Genomic DNA, 16,671 nt, shown 5'->3' on the forward strand with positions numbered 1-16,671 from the left:
AAACAAGCAACAACAAAAAACTATGGATGTACAAATATCTGATCATATCCCTGCTTTCAATTCATTTGGGTATATACCTAGAAGTAAGTAGCTAGATCATATGGTAGTTCTGTTTTTAATTTTTAAATCAAACCACCATACTGTTTTCCGTAGTGGCTGTACCATTTTACATCTCCACCAGCCATGCACAAAAGTTCCAATTTTTCCACACCCTCACCAATGTATTTTTTTAATAATAGCAACCCTAAGTTTGGCCCTTATTTTTGACAGTTCTTTATATATTCATGATATTAGCCATTAATCTCTTTTCTGCCTTTATGGATTTGCCTATTATAGACATTTCGTATACATGGAATCATAGAGGATGTAGTCTTTTTTTGTCTGGCTTCTTTCACTTATGTTTTGTGGTTCATCCATGTTATAGCACGTGTTAGCGCTTCCCTTTTCTTGCGGAATAGTACTCCATTGTCTAGATAGGCCGTATTTGTCCATCCATTTACCAGTTGATGGAGGTTTGGGTTGTTTCCACTTTTTGGCTATTATGAATACTGCTGCTGCAAACATTCACTTGCAAGTTTTTATATGGACATGGGTTTTCATGGGGTAAATGCCTGGGAATAGAATTGCTGGGTCATATGTTTAACTTTTTACGAAACTGCCAAACTGTTTTCCAAAGTGGCTATATCATTTACATTCTCTCCATGCTTCTGGATTCATAGTTAGAAAGCCTTTCTCCATACCAAGGTTAAGAGAGGAAATCGGCCAGGCGTGGTGGCTCACGCCTGTGTAACCCCAGCACTTTGGGAGGCCGAGGCAGGTGGATCACGAGGTCAGGAGATCGAGACCATCCTGCCTAACACGGTGAAACCTCGTCTCTACTAAAAATAGAAAAAATTATCTGGGCGTGGTGGCAGGCATCTGTAGTCCCAGCTACTTGGGAGGCTGAGGCAGGAGAATGGCGTGAACCTGGGAGGCGGAGCTTGTAGTGAGCCAAGATTGCGCCACTGCACTCCAGCCTGGGCGACAGAGCGAGACTCCATCTCAAAAAAAAAAAAGAAAAAAGAAAAAGAGGAATTCACCCAGGTTTTCTTCTAGTAATAATGTCGTTTTATGTTTTACACTTCATTTTTGCATTTGGTATTTATTCTTATGTGTGATGTGAGCCTACTTTCACTATTTTTGTTTTCAATTATTCATTTTTTTCTGATTATAAAAGTGACTAATTGCTTCTAGTAGAACATTTAGAGAAGTATAGAGAATAAAACTTAAAGTTGCTATAATTTCACCACCCAGAGATGACTACCTCTTTCTTCCTAATTTTCCGCCTTTAGATAATTTAGTCTGGGTTTCCTGATTACATTTTATTCTCACTATGCTCATTTAGAAGCAATTGACCCATCTTCCTTTCCTTTCAGTTTAGCACAAAAAGTTCCAGACTTCTGATTGTCTAGAATGTACTAAAGGAAATAGTTTCAGCTGCAAAAGTAATAGATTCTAAGAAACAGTTGATGAATCAAACAATTAAACTTAATTGTTCAATATTTTACAGAGAAATAAAGATGCTCCTTTTCACAAGAATGTATATTTATATTTTTAGAGACATTTTATAAGGCTTGTTAACAAAAAGTACATTTTACATATATGAATGTTTTCACTTTTTGTCCTTAGATTATGTTCTTTTGTTTTTTAACATGTCATTGAAGCTTTTGTATTTATTTTCTGTGAGTGTTGGTCAATTTGCACATGCTCAGTTTACTTGAATTCCTAGCCTTGACAATTAAATAGCATGTGAAAACATTGGTTTTCTGTTATATTTTGTTTTTCAGTCTGACTTTTGCCTGGCCCTAGTCCTGTTTTTGCTTTACTTTTAAAGATTTTACCCATTACGTGGCTGTCCTATATCATGTGGTCCTATAATATATCTATAATCTTGCCAATAACTCTTTTTTTTCCTTACTACTGTGAGAGCTTTTATATCCAGGATTCTCTGCATTCTTATAGTACCTATCTCTGTAGTCAGCATAGTAGTTAAGAGCATGGACTCTGAAACTAGACTGCTGAGCTCAAATCTCAGCTTCACATTACCTACTAGCTGTGTGGCTATAGGTTATTTAACTTCTTTGTGCCTCAATTTCCCTAGTTGTAAAATGAGAATAACAGTAGAACTTACCTCATAGGGGCTGTTGGGAGAACTTAAAAAATTTAATGTATGTAAAGTATTTAGAATAGACCCTAGCCCATAATGTTATAGAAGAGTTAACTATTATTAATTATAGTAGTATTTAAATATTCAAGCATTTGCCTCAAATTACAATGAAGAACCTACTTCTATGTGCTAAATTTTCCTTGGAAAAATCAACAGTTAAACTTAAATATGATTTTCCCATTTAGAGAAATCCTGGAAATTTTTTAGGGAAATAAAAAACTATCGAGTTAAAAGTATCATTACTTTGAAGCTTGTCAGCTTACATGAATGACACATGGAAGTTTTCAGTTTAATAAAGAAATAAAGAAATAACACTTAAATTTACGAATAGTTTTTTTTTTATAATCTGCGTTTTAATTGAACATTCCTTCATAAGAGTCTTAGTAAATGCTCAACAGTGTAATATGAGACCTTATTGTGTGGCCTTGCTATTAACTTTTGATAAAGTGCCTTCTAAGATCTTCTATAAAAATTGATGGAGGTCTTAAGATGGGTGAGAGGGCATCTACTCTATTCCTGAAGTCCTTTTCTATCCTTTATTGAGATTGAGAACAGCTGTTCCCTGTCCTTTATTTTTTTCTCTTTTTCATAGCCTTGACAACTATTCATTTTTCCCCTCAGTCTTCTTCAGATCAAATCTTCATATTTCTTCTGATCTTTTTTTAACCAGTCCTGTTTTCCAGTCTTTTGAACATTTCATCCCAGTGGATTAAAACAAAAAACAGCCCTACTTCATATTGATCTGCTTTACTAGTCTGGAACTGATATCAAGTGATACGTATACATTCCAAAGATTCTTACCTATATGTATTCCTTCAAGCTATTTCTGACCCTCCCTTTTCCTCGTATTTGAAATGGACACCATTGTTGTCATGACTCATTCTAAGTAATTTAAAATTAATAGACAAATGAACAAGAGGCTATGGGTCATAAGCTCCAAGCAAAGCAAGCATTTAGAAGGGAGCACTTATTTATAAAGAATTGTGAAATGTTTTCTTAGTGGCCGCTGGTCATCATTTCAACTTTTTGACTTCTCAAATGCTGTTTCCCTAAACTTTACAGTAAATGGGAAATATATTTATGTTGATTAAGTTGAATTTTGACCCTGAGCAGTGTCACTTCTACCTCCCCCATACCTCTCCCTTCTCTACTTCCCTAATCGTTAATGAGGGATTGAGGGTGGGAAGAAAAGGGACAGAACATGTATTTTAGCTCCAGTTAGCTATAACTTCATACCTACAGGACACAAACAGAAAAGATCCTAACCAAGAGCCAAGATAGAGGTTAGTCATTCCTGTTGCAACCATATCTAGCTCTGAATTATTACCTTTCTCCAAACCACTGCAGTACTTCAGAGATGTGTTTATTGTACATCCAATATTCTACCTGACTAGGAGGATAGATTGGGTTGGACACACTTTTCCCAGACTTTTGTGGTATAATTTTAACCTAATCCCCCTACCTATCCAAAAGTCCTATGGGATATATTTTTATCCACCTTTGATATAGGTATTATCAATCAGATATTTTTCTAATATGTTATTTACTTTGTTTTAGTGTGGAACCATCAGAGAATCTACAATCCCTGATGGAGAAGAATCAGTCCCTGGTAGAGGAGAATGAAAAATTAAGTCGTGGTCTGAGCGAGGCAGCTGGTCAGACAGCCCAGATGTTGGAGAGGATCATTTTGGTAAGCCCCCAAGAATAAACTACTAGCAATCTGAACATTTACTAGCTTTAGTTTCCAAAATATTTAACATGCATCTCATTATGAGAGACAGGTTATATTGAAAGAAATGTATTTGTATTACCATATCCTCCAGGGAGCCCCTCTGGGGTAAATATGTGGGCTTATAATCAAACATACAGAAAAGTTAAAAGAATTGTACAGTGAACACCTATGTATCTACCACAAAGAATCTACATAAATCCCATTTTAAAATAGATCCATTTAAAAATACCAGAAAGTAAAGAACCAAGTACTTCTCTCACCTTAAATCCTGCCTAATCTTTATCCATAATACCAAGTAACCATTCCTTCTCCAAGATTTTAGTTATTTTCCATCTCTCTTCCCCTAATGTTGTCACATTTCATATCCCATACTAACAGCTGCCATGGTGAGATATAACAGCTGGGAAATTAATTTTAATTCATTTTCCATATGGTTGATTTCCAAATAGTGGATCACTATATAACTGATTACACGAGTTCTGACTCCTACTACCTGCTTGTCTGTCAGTAACCTCCTGGATCAGTGCATGCTGGCTCTATCACTAAGGTTTTTCTACTAGTCTAAATACAACTCAATCTTTGATAGCACGACTGTTGCCAGAAGCAAAAATGAGTTTCCACCAAAATATAATTGAACCTCTGTAATGTATACACCTTCATGCATCAGTGTGCTCTCTAGTCAAGGAAAGATAAGCTGCTTAAAGATTTATTTCAAGTGGGCTAAATCCTACGTCCATTGTATTGTCTATTACTAACAGAGGGTGAAAATGGGATATAGGGGATTTTTATATACAGTTTTCTGTCTCCAGTGCTGTATTTATGCTTTGAAGTAACTCTAGAAGCTGTGTTTCACATGTATGTGAATGAGGCTGATGTAACAAACTACTTCTTATTCTCTCCACATACTCATCCGACCTTTATAAGGTTGTTACAGTGTCTGCCTGATAGGCTTACTGTTTGATATCCTGTCAGAACTTCATAACAAGCACAACATTTTTGTCCTATATAAACGATTCTTTCCAGATCTGTTATAGTATCCAGCATGTTACAGATACTGTGATTGAAATAAAACTGAAAATATCAATCACCCTTCCCAAAACATAAGCTGCCTTCTGCCGTTTCTTCTTTCTCTACCATCATTCTTGTGCCGTACCCTTTTTCTTGCTGTCTTTTGCTAAAACTAGCCTACCATATCAGATAGTATAACTTAAAAAAAAAAAAATCTCAGCTCAAATTTAGTGTGAGGCCCTTTTATGTTTTAAATGCCCTTATGCTGGGGCTAGGGAACAGTGTAGTGTAGAAGGCAGTTTAAAGTAAGCGGGGATCTTTGTTTTTTGTGGGTTTTTTGTTTTTTTTTGTTTGTTTGTTTGTTTGTTTTGCAAACAGCAGGGACTAACATGCCAGGAAATATTGCTTTTTCCCCCCAGTTGCAAAGTTCTCTATGGAATTAAGGCTTCACACTCCACCCCATAGTCTGAGTTTCATGGCAAGCATAAAACCCAGCTGCTCGGATGCTATTTTTAGTAGCTCATGTTGACTGAAGGGCTAATTTCCATGACTCTTTTAAAAAACACATTTTTCACTAAATAACCAAAGCCCACTAAATCCTCTGTTACAGCAAAGGAGACAGCCTCTCTACCTAGCTTTTAATTCATAGGAGTAGGAGAGCATAATTATGTGAGGCTGTCAGGCACTGCCACTGATGATCTCCTGGGTCTTTGTTGCAGACAGAGCAAGCGAATGAAAAAATGAACGCCAAGCTAGAAGAGCTCAGGCAGCATGCGGCGTAAGTTGCCCACCAGATATTTGTTAGCAACCTATAGCACCTTAGTATATAATCGTGGAGCCTCTGGCCTTTGTCATATGAATAACCCTTGGGTTCTTTTTGTTTGAATTTTCAGCTGCAAACTGGATCTTCAAAAGCTAGTGGAGACTTTGGAAGACCAGGAATTGAAAGAAAATGTAGAGATAATTTGTAACCTGCAGCAATTGATTACCCAGTTATCGGTAAGCCAAGTAGGGGCAGTGTAAATAGGCATATCACTTTCATTTGTTTCTCTTGACACATACAAGCCTTTCTAACTCTGTGCCTTTTGCTGAAACAACTAGATTGTGAGCTGCTTAAGGCCAGAGGTCATGGATCATTTGATATGATCTGAAAATTGAGTTTGTTAAAACACTCATAGGTTACATATACAATGCACATTGGTATTTCAGTATTCTAATCAAATACCAGAAGCAACAACATAGCAGTGCAAAATTGCCTAGGTAGCAAGAGCAGCAGTCATTGATTTGCTGTCCTCACAGTGTAGGCTAACTTAAAAAGAGGACTTGTACCATACCCCAATTTTAAATAAGCTAAATTCTGACAGATGGCTTAAAGCAACCAGGGAATACCATAAGCCTCTTTTATAACCAATAATAAGTAAGTTTGAATGATTGTTCTACCATAAGTTCCCATTTTTGTTTATTTTTAGAACCATTATAGTAGTGGCAGGTGTGTTTTCGGGATGGGGGTGGTTATTTGTTGTTTTTCCCAGAAGAAAAATTTTCGCAATCCCACTACCCCTAAAAATCTATTTTTGTTTTGGTGTTCCATCTCTTAGTCCTTAGGCATATATGCTTTTAAAAAAAATTGAAATCATACTATAACATACTATGTTAAGTGGTAATGGTTGGTTTTGTTCTGTCTACACTCTGTCGTTTATTATTCTGAAACAGTAATGTGTATGCAAATGCCTGGTGGTAATTCCTAGCTCTTGGGCAGAGATTTTAATTTTACCAGAACCATGAGACTGTCGTCCCTGGTCTTGCCCAGTGTTTTCTAGAGTTGTCAATAGTGTGTCACAAAATTATCCACACATAGATTTATTCTTGAAGAGAATATAAAAAATGCCATACACTATTGTCAGGACTCGTTATGATGGCCAGTTCTAAGAAATTAAATGAGTAAACTCCCCAAAGACTATTAGGCAGTGTTTTAGAATAAGGAGTACTGTAAAGCTATCATGAGCAGTCCAAGATGAAAGCTCATTTATCTAACAAACAGGGTACAGTAATTGAGAGCCTGGGCTCTAGAGCCACACAGACCTGATTTGAAGCCAGTTCTGCCACTTCCTAGCTATGTAATCTTACTAAATGCTGTATTACTGTCAAAAGGAGAGAATTTAAGTGATTCAAATGGGGGTTAAAAGCATTATTCATCTGGGCGCAGTAGCTCATGCCTGTAATCCCAGCACTTTGGGAGGCCAAGGTGGGCGGATCACCTGAGGTCTGGAGTTCAAAACTAGCCTGGCCAACATGGTGAAACCCCATTTCTACTGAAAATACAAAAATTAGCCAGGTGTGGTGACGTGCACCCGTAGTCCCAGGTACTCGGGAGGCTGAGGCAGGAGAACCGCTTGAACCCAGGAGGTGGAGGTTGCAGTGAGCCGATTGTGCCACTGCACTCCAGCCTGGGTGACAGAGTGAGACTTCATCTCAAAAAAAAAAAAGAAGAAGAAGAAGCATTATTTAGCTGATGCACTCAGGGCACACCTGAACTCCAGGTAACTTCCCAAGTAAAGCAAGATTGGAGTTTTATAGAGTAAAGAGAAGAAAGGGATGTATGTCCTTGTGGTTTAGCTCAGGTAACAGTTTTTTATGTTAATTGATGTGAAACTTTTGGTTGGAGATTGTTTCATTTTTTTATACCTCTTCCTCAGGAATATACTGATGCAATCCTATCTGGATAACTGTTATTATATTTTGAGAGTTGTTCTTACAAGCCTTGTAGTTTCTCGGTTGGTCAAGGTTCACAGGTGGGAGAGGTGGCAAAATAGGGGTAACGGGGAAAGGAGGCAAGGGTTGAAGGCAAGGAAAACTGGGAACCCTCTCTCGTGTGCTTTCTTTTATATCAGCAATATGAGCAAAGTGCAGTGGGATCATAAAACAAAGGGTGATTAACTGTTAGTCCAGAAAATTCAGGAAGGCATCATAGAAGAAACTGGGTCCTAAAAATGAACAGGAGTTTGCCCTGCAGACAAAAGGGAAGGGACAGGCCAACTCTGGGCGCACTGCTTACGAGTTAGCCCTGCTCCACAAGGAAAAAAAAATTTTTTTTTTTTTTTTTTTTTTTTGAGACGGAGTCTCGCTCTGTCGCCCAGGCTAGAGTGCAGTGGCGCAATCTCGGCTCACTGCAAGCTCCGCCTCCCGGGTTCACGCCATTCTCCTGCCTCAGCCTCTCCGAGTAGCTGGGACTACAGGCGCCCGCCACCACGCCCGGCTAATTTTTTGTATTTTTTTTAGTAGAGACGGGGTTTCACCATGGTCTCGATCTCCTGACCTCGTGATCCACCCGCCTCGGCCTCCCAAAGTGCTGGGATTACAAGCGTGAGCCACCGCGCCCAGCCCACAAGGAAAAATTTAAAAGCTTTTATATAAAATAAAGTTTTTTAAAAAGGGACTAGACTATATATAGAGGAAAAGATATATATAAAAGCAAAGAGGTATGAAAGTTTAAAAAATGGTAAGAACTTCAATGTGGCTGAAGTATAGAATACATATTAGACAACGGCTATCACAAGGTTAAATTTCACAATTATAATGCCACTCAAATGCAACTGAAACATCTGATATATGAAAACCTTGTGTGAGCTGCCTCAGAATTAAGATAATCTAGGCTGCAGAAGCCCACTGGAGCCAAAACTTACAGGCTCAGAAATAGTGACCCAGGGTACCCACCATTGTTCATGGCCATCACACCAATCTTAGAGGATTAATACCACCTCATTTCTGGGGCTTCGAGTCACATGGGAAAGATGAAGGAAACCCGTGGAACCAAATTAATAAAATAAAGCATCCTCAGTGAGAATCTGGCAATATGACTGGTGCCTGGTGTGCCTGTAGAGGGAGTTGCTAGTGGTAGCTGGCTCAGAGGAACTCTGTAGAATCGCCGTGTCTGCCACTAAAATGTACTTGGCACACACAGTAGGAGGGTGCTAAAGATTGCCACAAACTGATAAAGTTCCTGGCTTCCATCCACTGTCACAGTTAGGCAGAGTAAGCCCTTTTATCCAGGAGTCCTGCTGGACTCCTGAATCAGAGTTCTCCACATCTGTTGTTCGGAGACCCTCCCAGCTATATATTTTTTTGGAAATACACAACAATGTATCCCGTGGCTCTTATTAAGACTCACTACAGTGAAAGCAAAATGTTTCAAAAGTAAGTGCTTGTGCCCTTCATTCTGGATTAAAACTATTTTTAAGTGACTAGTGAACACCTCCTTTTCCATTATAAAGGCAACCATTGTTCCTAGATATTCTTCCTGGGGCTTTAAGCGCTAAACTGTACCATTTCTTCCTTTAAAATATAATTCAAGCAAACCTCCTTGTGCAGTTACCTGTGAGGAAATTCAAGCAGTCCTTTCAGTTCCTACAAAATCAAATGATCTTTTTTGTTTATATCCCCTCCTCCAAGACCAGTTCCATAAAAAGCATTTTGCACGCCCAGTAATGGTACAGCCTACAAACACAAACTTCATCTTGGAGGATATTGCTGGTTAATGTAGCACAACGTACCCTGCCTGGCCTTGTTCCCCTAACCATCACCTTTATGAAATCACGTTTTATTTTTAAGAGGTTCTTGGTTATAGTCTTAGAATCGGGGGAAAGAGGGCTGTGAGACTGAAATAAATCTTATTGTCATATATTTACATTTAGGATTATAGAGGCAGAATTCTGCCATGTTCATGCAGAACATGTCACCATAGCCCTAAGCTTAAACCTTAGTATTGTAAAATTTTACTGGGCCAAAAGCCAAAGATAAACCCAGAGCAACAACATATCTTCTTCAAGGATTAACCCATCTACGTTTGATCCTAACTCTGGAAAGTACTAGAGAAAGTCTCCAAAGGCCAGTGTTTTAGGCCCTAATAATCTAGGACAGGCCTCTGATTAGTCCTTATACTAAAGATTGAAACATGGGAGGGAGGAAAGGGTAACCATTATAGATTTTTAAAAATCCTTTTTAAGAATGATTTAGTATGCCCTGCACTTGGAGAATCACCAGTACTATAAATCATGATGAGAAAGGATGTGGGAATACTGAAGCTTCCTTTAAATTCTCTTTGAGCCTCACTGGTTGAGAGTTTCTGGGCAGAATAAGGGAAATGCTTTATAAATAGCACTTACTAAGGATCTCTTCAGGCCAGGCGCAGTGGCTTACGCCTGTAATCCCAACTCTTTGAGAGACCGAGGCAGGTGGAACCCTGGAGCCCAAGAGCTTGAGATCAGCCTAGGCAACACAGTGAGACTTTGTCTCTACAAAAAAATAAAATAAAATTAGACCATCCTTCATGACATAGTGAGACCCTGTCTACAAAAAAGTTTTAAAATGAGCTGGGTGTGGTGGTGCACACTTGTAGTCCCAGCTAGTCAGGAGGCTGAGGTGGGAGGATCATTTGAGCCTGAGAGGTGGAGGTTGCAGTGAGCTGAGATGGCACCACCGCACTCCAGCCTGAGTGACAGAGCGAGACTCTGTCTCAAAAAACAGCGAGGGCACAGGGGTCTCTTCACTTCTCACGTTAAAGGTACTAAAAGTTAAGTTTCAACAACTATGTAATGTTTCATAAGGGTGATATAGAGACTCCATGTGCTAACCCTAAATTCTTAGCTGTTGAGCTAATAACTTTTTCACCTATGACCTCCTTAACTACATGACTTCTTGGAAATAATTCTTTTTTCCCGGGGCTTTGAAGAATCACTTACACAGAAGTGGTAATCCATATCTTACAATACCAAATAAAGCCTAAATTCCAGTGGTGAGAACAGAGCTTGCTAATATGATAGCCTCTAAACAAATTAGTCCTATTAAGTAGTTCTAGTTTTCCCTTCTAGGTGGCAGTTGTTTGAATGCCCCAAAAAATAATTTGCCAAAGAATTAGTGCTTACCCTTTTCCTCCTAGTTACCTGGAGTAGCACCATATGATCTGTTCTTTTTTTCCCTTTTTTCTTTTTTTCTATTTTTAGATTTAGGGGGTACAAGTGCAGTTTTGGTATATAGATATATTGGGTAGTACTGAAGACTGGATTTTTACTGTAGCTGTCACCTGAATAGTGTACTTTGTACCCAATAAGTAATTTCTCATCCCTCACCATCCCCCAACCCTTTCACTCTTCCAAGTCTCCAATGTCTGTTATTCCACTATGTCCATGTGTACACATTATTTAGTTCCCACTTATAAGTAAGGACATGCAGTATTTGACTTTCTGAGTTATTTCACTTAAGATAATGGCCTCTAGTTTCATTCACGTTGCTGTAAGAGACATAATTCCATTCTTCTTATGGTTGAGTAGTATTCCATGGTGTGACTACTACTATTCCAGTAGTAGTCCATGGTGTATCAATGGATGATTGGATAAAGAAAATGTGGTATGGTATACATGTGTGTATGCACACTTAGATTGATTCCATATCTTTATGATCAGTTCTTATTTACATGAGGGACAGAGGCTGCAATACCTTTATCTGACTTCAAGAGCATATTTTTCTGGGATTACCCATCTAAGCCATTTATTTCTTTCTGTTTTTTTGTTTTTGTTTTTTGATTTTTGTTTTTTCTTCAAGGTGGAGTCTTGCTCTGTCTCCCAGGCTGGAGTGCAGCGGTGCAATCTTGGCTCACTGCAACCTCCGCCCCCCAGGTTTAAGCAATTCTCCTGCCTTAGCCTCCAGAGTAGCTGTGATTACAGGTGCTCGCCACCACGCCCGGCTAATTTTTTTTGTATTTTTAGTAGAGACGGGGTTTCATCATGTTGGCCAGGCTGGTCTCGAACTCCTGACCTCGTGACCTGCCTGCCTTGGCTTCCCAAAGCACTGGGATTACAGGCGTGAGACACCGTGCCTGGCCAGGCATTTATTTCTTTATAGAGGAAGATCCTGCTACCTTGACTGACTATAAAAATAAAAAATAACCATTCTATTTACTTTTCTGATGCATTGCCATTATTTGATATGTCTGTTCGTAGAATGGTATGCCCCCATAAGAACTGGCTAGGCTTGTACATTAATAGAGGTATACTTAGCGGTAGATGCATAAAAAGAAAGGGTAGAGTCCATAAAATGGGTTAAACTTTGGCCTCTTGGAATGGCTAAATGTTTCACTCTGGCCCAAATGTCTCTGGCAGGGCAGGAGAAGTGCAAGAAATATGTCAGTTGCCACATGACCTTGTTTTTTATAAAATCTACACAATTGTCCTTTATGAAGAAGAAAGACTTGAGAGATGGGAAATGGAAACATGTGGCTATTGGGGTTTCTGTGACTATAAAATGGATCCAGTATCTTAAACAGTCTCTGTATACACTTGAAAAAAATTAAATAACCAATATAAAATCCACCAGTAAGCTTTACTTCAAACTCTTTCCCTAAACCAAAACATTTGTTACTGCAGGATGAAACTGTTGCTTGCGTGGCTGCAGCCATTGATACTGTGGTGGAACAAGAAGCCGTAAGTAATTGGCCCCTTTGTGTAGAACCAGGAGCTCTAACTGCCGTTTCCTATAATTTATCACTCAACTGAAAAAGAGAACCTGTGATTGTTACCATCCTCCATAGAATGCCTGTTAAATCCAGAAATCTTTAGTGTAAATCTCAGCTTCATAAAATCCCTACCTTGGATAGGTTCTACCACTAATAGTATAACTGGTAACGGGGGGCAGGAATTCTCAAGAATGTAATGTTCCATATTTGCAACCGAGCTGACTGATTTCTTGTTATAGGCTAGTATTCTGCATCAACTGTCCAGCAAGTTAAAAATGAGGAGAGGAAAAAATGAGCAAATTATGGCAAAGTCAAAAAAGCATTAGAGGAGAAACGGAAGAGAATTTTTTCTATAGATGAGATATTAGGGGCTAAAAGAACCAAGGAAAATAAGTGCTAAGATCACAAGGATAGATAAAATGTATTAGATGTTGACTAAAGGTTATAAAGACAAAATGAAAGGCTGGATGATGGATTGCTTGAGACAGGCTTTTCTCCCTAAAATGAATCTGTCAGTAGTTTTCACATTCTGAAAGAAGGAAAATACTAGATCAGGTACTAGAGGTCAGCTGTGTGAGAACAAATGAACCCTTTTCTCAGTTTCCAGGACCTTCTCTCCTGTAAGAACCCCTTGGAATGAGGTAAAAGTAAGAAATGCCATCCAGATCAATAAAGGAAAGAGCAAAGAAACTTAGTTGATACTAAAAGAGTCCATTAAAGTATATAAGAAATAAGGTGCTTGAGAGAGCAGGGAACTAGGCTAGCTTAGTTTATTTCAGATACTTAAAACAAATGTATGCAGAGCCACCATTGTAAAGGAACAGAGATATTGTTAATGGAGAAGTGCCTGTGAAACTTGATGAAATAGTGCCTAAGGAACTCCATTTGCTTGTTTCTCTTATAAATCATTATCCTGATTTTTTTCCAGCAAGTAGAAACCAGTCCAGAGACGAGCAGGTCTTCTGACGCTTTTACCACTCAGCATGCTCTCCGTCAAGCACAGATGTCTAAGGAGCTGGTTGAGTTGAATAAAGCACTTGCACTGAAAGAGGCCCTGGCTAGGAAGATGACTCAGAATGACAGCCAACTGCAGCCCATTCAGTACCAATACCAGGTAAACTATTTCCTAGGGCAGTATTTATTCATGTCTACAGTCTCTTAAACTGAATGGGAAGAAAACAACAAGCATACCATTTTTGATGATGAAAAGACAACAAAATGTATATAGTATAATGGGAGTTGTACTGTTGGTTTAAAAAGAGGATACGTTCAGGACAGGGAGCCTGTAATTTTGTTCCATTTAATCTATCTAATGCCTTACCTTATGCCACAGGTATTTAATAAATAGTTTGATAACATTATAATAAATGTGGTCCCTACTTAATAGAGAAATTATATTCTAATAACTATGCTTGGATTCTGAGAAAAACACATCTTTTGGTAAATAGTCTGGGTTATAGTATGAATTATGAAGAGACTAGTGGATGTCACATGGCTTGACAAATGGCTAAACTTTTTTCTGATGGTAATTCTAAAGTGGCCTTTGCCAATTAATAATCAGGTCTTTACTTAAAGGCAAATCCTTGGCTTTCAGGTTACCCACAAGAAATGGCCCTTGCTCCAGACTTATTTTCCCTTGCAGACCAGTGTTTCTCACTGTTTGTAATTACAGACAAAGGGATATTAGGATGGGTGGTAGCGGGAAGAGTGGGTTGTTTTCCCATCCAGCTATATCCTACTACTCCCAAGGTATTATATGCTTATATTGAGGAATACCTCTAGTATCCATGCTTTCTTTTTCCCCCATGGCAACTGTTCATATGACATACTTTATTTCCAATCTACAACCATTAAAAACACTTTATAAGTTTACACTGTACAGTTGTTCTCACATCTGAAATAAGACACAGGGGTAGGGAGAGCTTTTGGATTGGACCGCAGTTGTCCTAGCACCCGATCCATCCTGGGAAGTAGCCTTTTGAAGACAGAAGTGGGGAGGAGAGGATAGTGGACAAGAGAGGTGGACAGTTGGCCCAAGGATGCCCTTGGACCCTTCCCTCCTGAGGGCCTTTTCCGGGGGGTCTCCCAGGGCCCACCACTGCAGGACCTTCACCAGGAAACCAGGCTGAATGGGAAGAGGGTTCACAGTATTGGCGGGGGCTGGGAAGGGGGGCCAGGATGAGGAGGAAGGACAGCTTCTGGCTCTCTTCCCATCTGCTGGGGGTTGGAGCTGTTTTTTGGCACTGTCTACAAGGTCTTCCTGGGATTGGGAGGAGGAGGAACTGGGGGTTTAGGATTCTTTCCTTGTGGAGTTAGGATTCTTTCCATTTGAAGAGGGGCCATCTGGCCTATGGTGAGGTTCCCAAGGCATAAACAGTCAGGGTCTTCTGCCTCCTGCCTCCCCAGGATTTCCACCCCCTGCCTGGCTGGCATCATCTAGACAGCCTTTTGTAAAACCAAGACAAGTGAGAGAGGTGAGCAGAGCTGGAACCAAGCCAGGAGCAAGGAAAGAAAAAAATGTATGCTTTCTCCAGGCCCTCCAACTTATCTTCCTCTTCCAAGAGGAGAGACTGTAAGGTTGGTTTTTGTTGGTGGTGGTTCCCAATCTCAGAAATCCAGATGAGGCTAGTGTTTTCTACCTGTTCTTGGTCTAGACAGCCCCAGTCCCTCCCCAGGCTACACTAATGGCTGGCCTAGATCAGTAGTTGGCAGATTCTCATGCATGTCAGAATCATCTGGAAGGCTCCTTAAAACCCCAGCTTGCAGGGCCCCATTCCATAAGCTCTAATTCAGTGGGTCTTGGGTGGGGCCAATAATTTGCACTTCTGTCAAGTTCCCAGGTGATATTCCTGCTGCTGGAATGCAATACGAGAACCACTGGCCTAGAATGGTGCCCACAGTCACATCCTCAGCAACCTGGTGCCCCCTGGGCAGTACTAAGGAGCTGGGCCACAGCTGGCAAAGCCCAGCCTTAGGGGTACCAACATCACGTGGGAAACTGCTGGGAATGGTGTTGGGGTGAGCCCCCAGTGCAGAGAAGTAAACTAAGGCACAGAGTTCAGCGGCAGAGCTGGAAGAGGAGCAGGATACCAGGGCCCAGTAGAGAATGGATGGGGCTGCAGGACCCTACAAGTACTCATGCTTTTTTAAATTGCCAGCTCTCATACATTTTCAGAGTAAAGACAAAAAAAGTGTTTCTGCTAATTAATTTTCACCACTTTTTCCCCCTAGGTTAGAGGTTGCTTCCAAAATAATAACTGAGTTGCCAATAGAGGTTTTTTTCCCTTTTGTTTTCATGGTCTTTTTCAACTTTTAAAAAACTTAGTTTTTTGTAATGCTAGCACTTTGGGAGGCTGCAGTGGGCAGATCACTTGAGCCCAGGAGTTTGAGACCAGCCTGGGCAACATTTTTTATGTCTCCATAAAAAAATACAAAAATTAGCTGGGCCTGGTGGTGTGATCCTGTAGTCCCAGCTACTTGGGAGGCTGAGGTAGGAGGATCACCTGAGCACAGGGAGGTGGAGGCTGCAGTGTGCTGAGATCACACCACTGCAATCCAGCCTGAGTGACAGAGTGAGACCATCCCAACAACAAAAAAAACTTTGGCTGGGCATGGTGCTCACACCTGTAATCCTAGCACTTTGCGAGGCCAAGGCAGGTGGATCACTTGAGGCCAGAAGTTCGAGACCAGCCTGGCCAACATGGTGAAACCCTGTCTCTACTAAAAATACAAAAATTAGCTGCATGCCTTTAATCCCAGCTACTTGGGAGGCTGAGGCGGGAGAATCACTTGAACCTGGGAGGTGGAGATTGCAGTGAGCTGAGATTGCACCACTGCACCACTGGGTGACAGAGTGAGACCCTGTCTCAAAAAAACAAACAAACAAAAAAACTTAATTTTTATCTATGTCAAACAAATGCATATATATCATTTTTTAAAGTCAAATACTATAATACTTAGAAAAATCAAAGCAGTCCTCTATTCCTATTCTGACATTTACCTCCATATTTCTAGATAAGAATTGGCAGTATAATTATATTTTTTAGATAAATATCTATTGACCTCCCACAATGGAAGACAAGAATGTAGCTCTCTTATCCCACCACCTGTGCACACTGCCTCACCTTCTTCTTTCAAAATGGTTATATCGCCCTTTTTGTTTAAATGAATATTTAGTGTTTAAATTTTTCTGATTATGTAAATATGCTTAAAATTGAG

The 16,671-nt window shown here is 39.8% G+C and overlaps 1 protein-coding gene across 2 annotated transcripts in view; it reads left to right on the plus strand.

The window, feature by feature from the left end:
• KIF4A (kinesin family member 4A) overlaps positions 1-16,671 on the plus strand; it is a 130,513-nt gene that overhangs the window by 47,408 nt on the left and 66,434 nt on the right. For both annotated transcript variants that reach the window (XM_032757128.2, XM_032757129.2), the window contains exons 11-15: positions 3,764-3,896; positions 5,666-5,724; positions 5,840-5,945; positions 12,365-12,421; positions 13,382-13,567. In XM_032757128.2, coding sequence (XP_032613019.1) covers positions 3,764-3,896; positions 5,666-5,724; positions 5,840-5,945; positions 12,365-12,421; positions 13,382-13,567 — 541 coding nt within the window. The remainder of the gene's footprint in view (positions 1-3,763; positions 3,897-5,665; positions 5,725-5,839; positions 5,946-12,364; positions 12,422-13,381; positions 13,568-16,671) is intronic.

Source organism: Hylobates moloch, unplaced genomic scaffold (assembly GCF_009828535.3).
Source record: "Hylobates moloch isolate HMO894 unplaced genomic scaffold, HMol_V3 SCAFFOLD_7, whole genome shotgun sequence".
NCBI lineage: Eukaryota > Metazoa > Chordata > Mammalia > Primates > Hylobatidae > Hylobates > Hylobates moloch.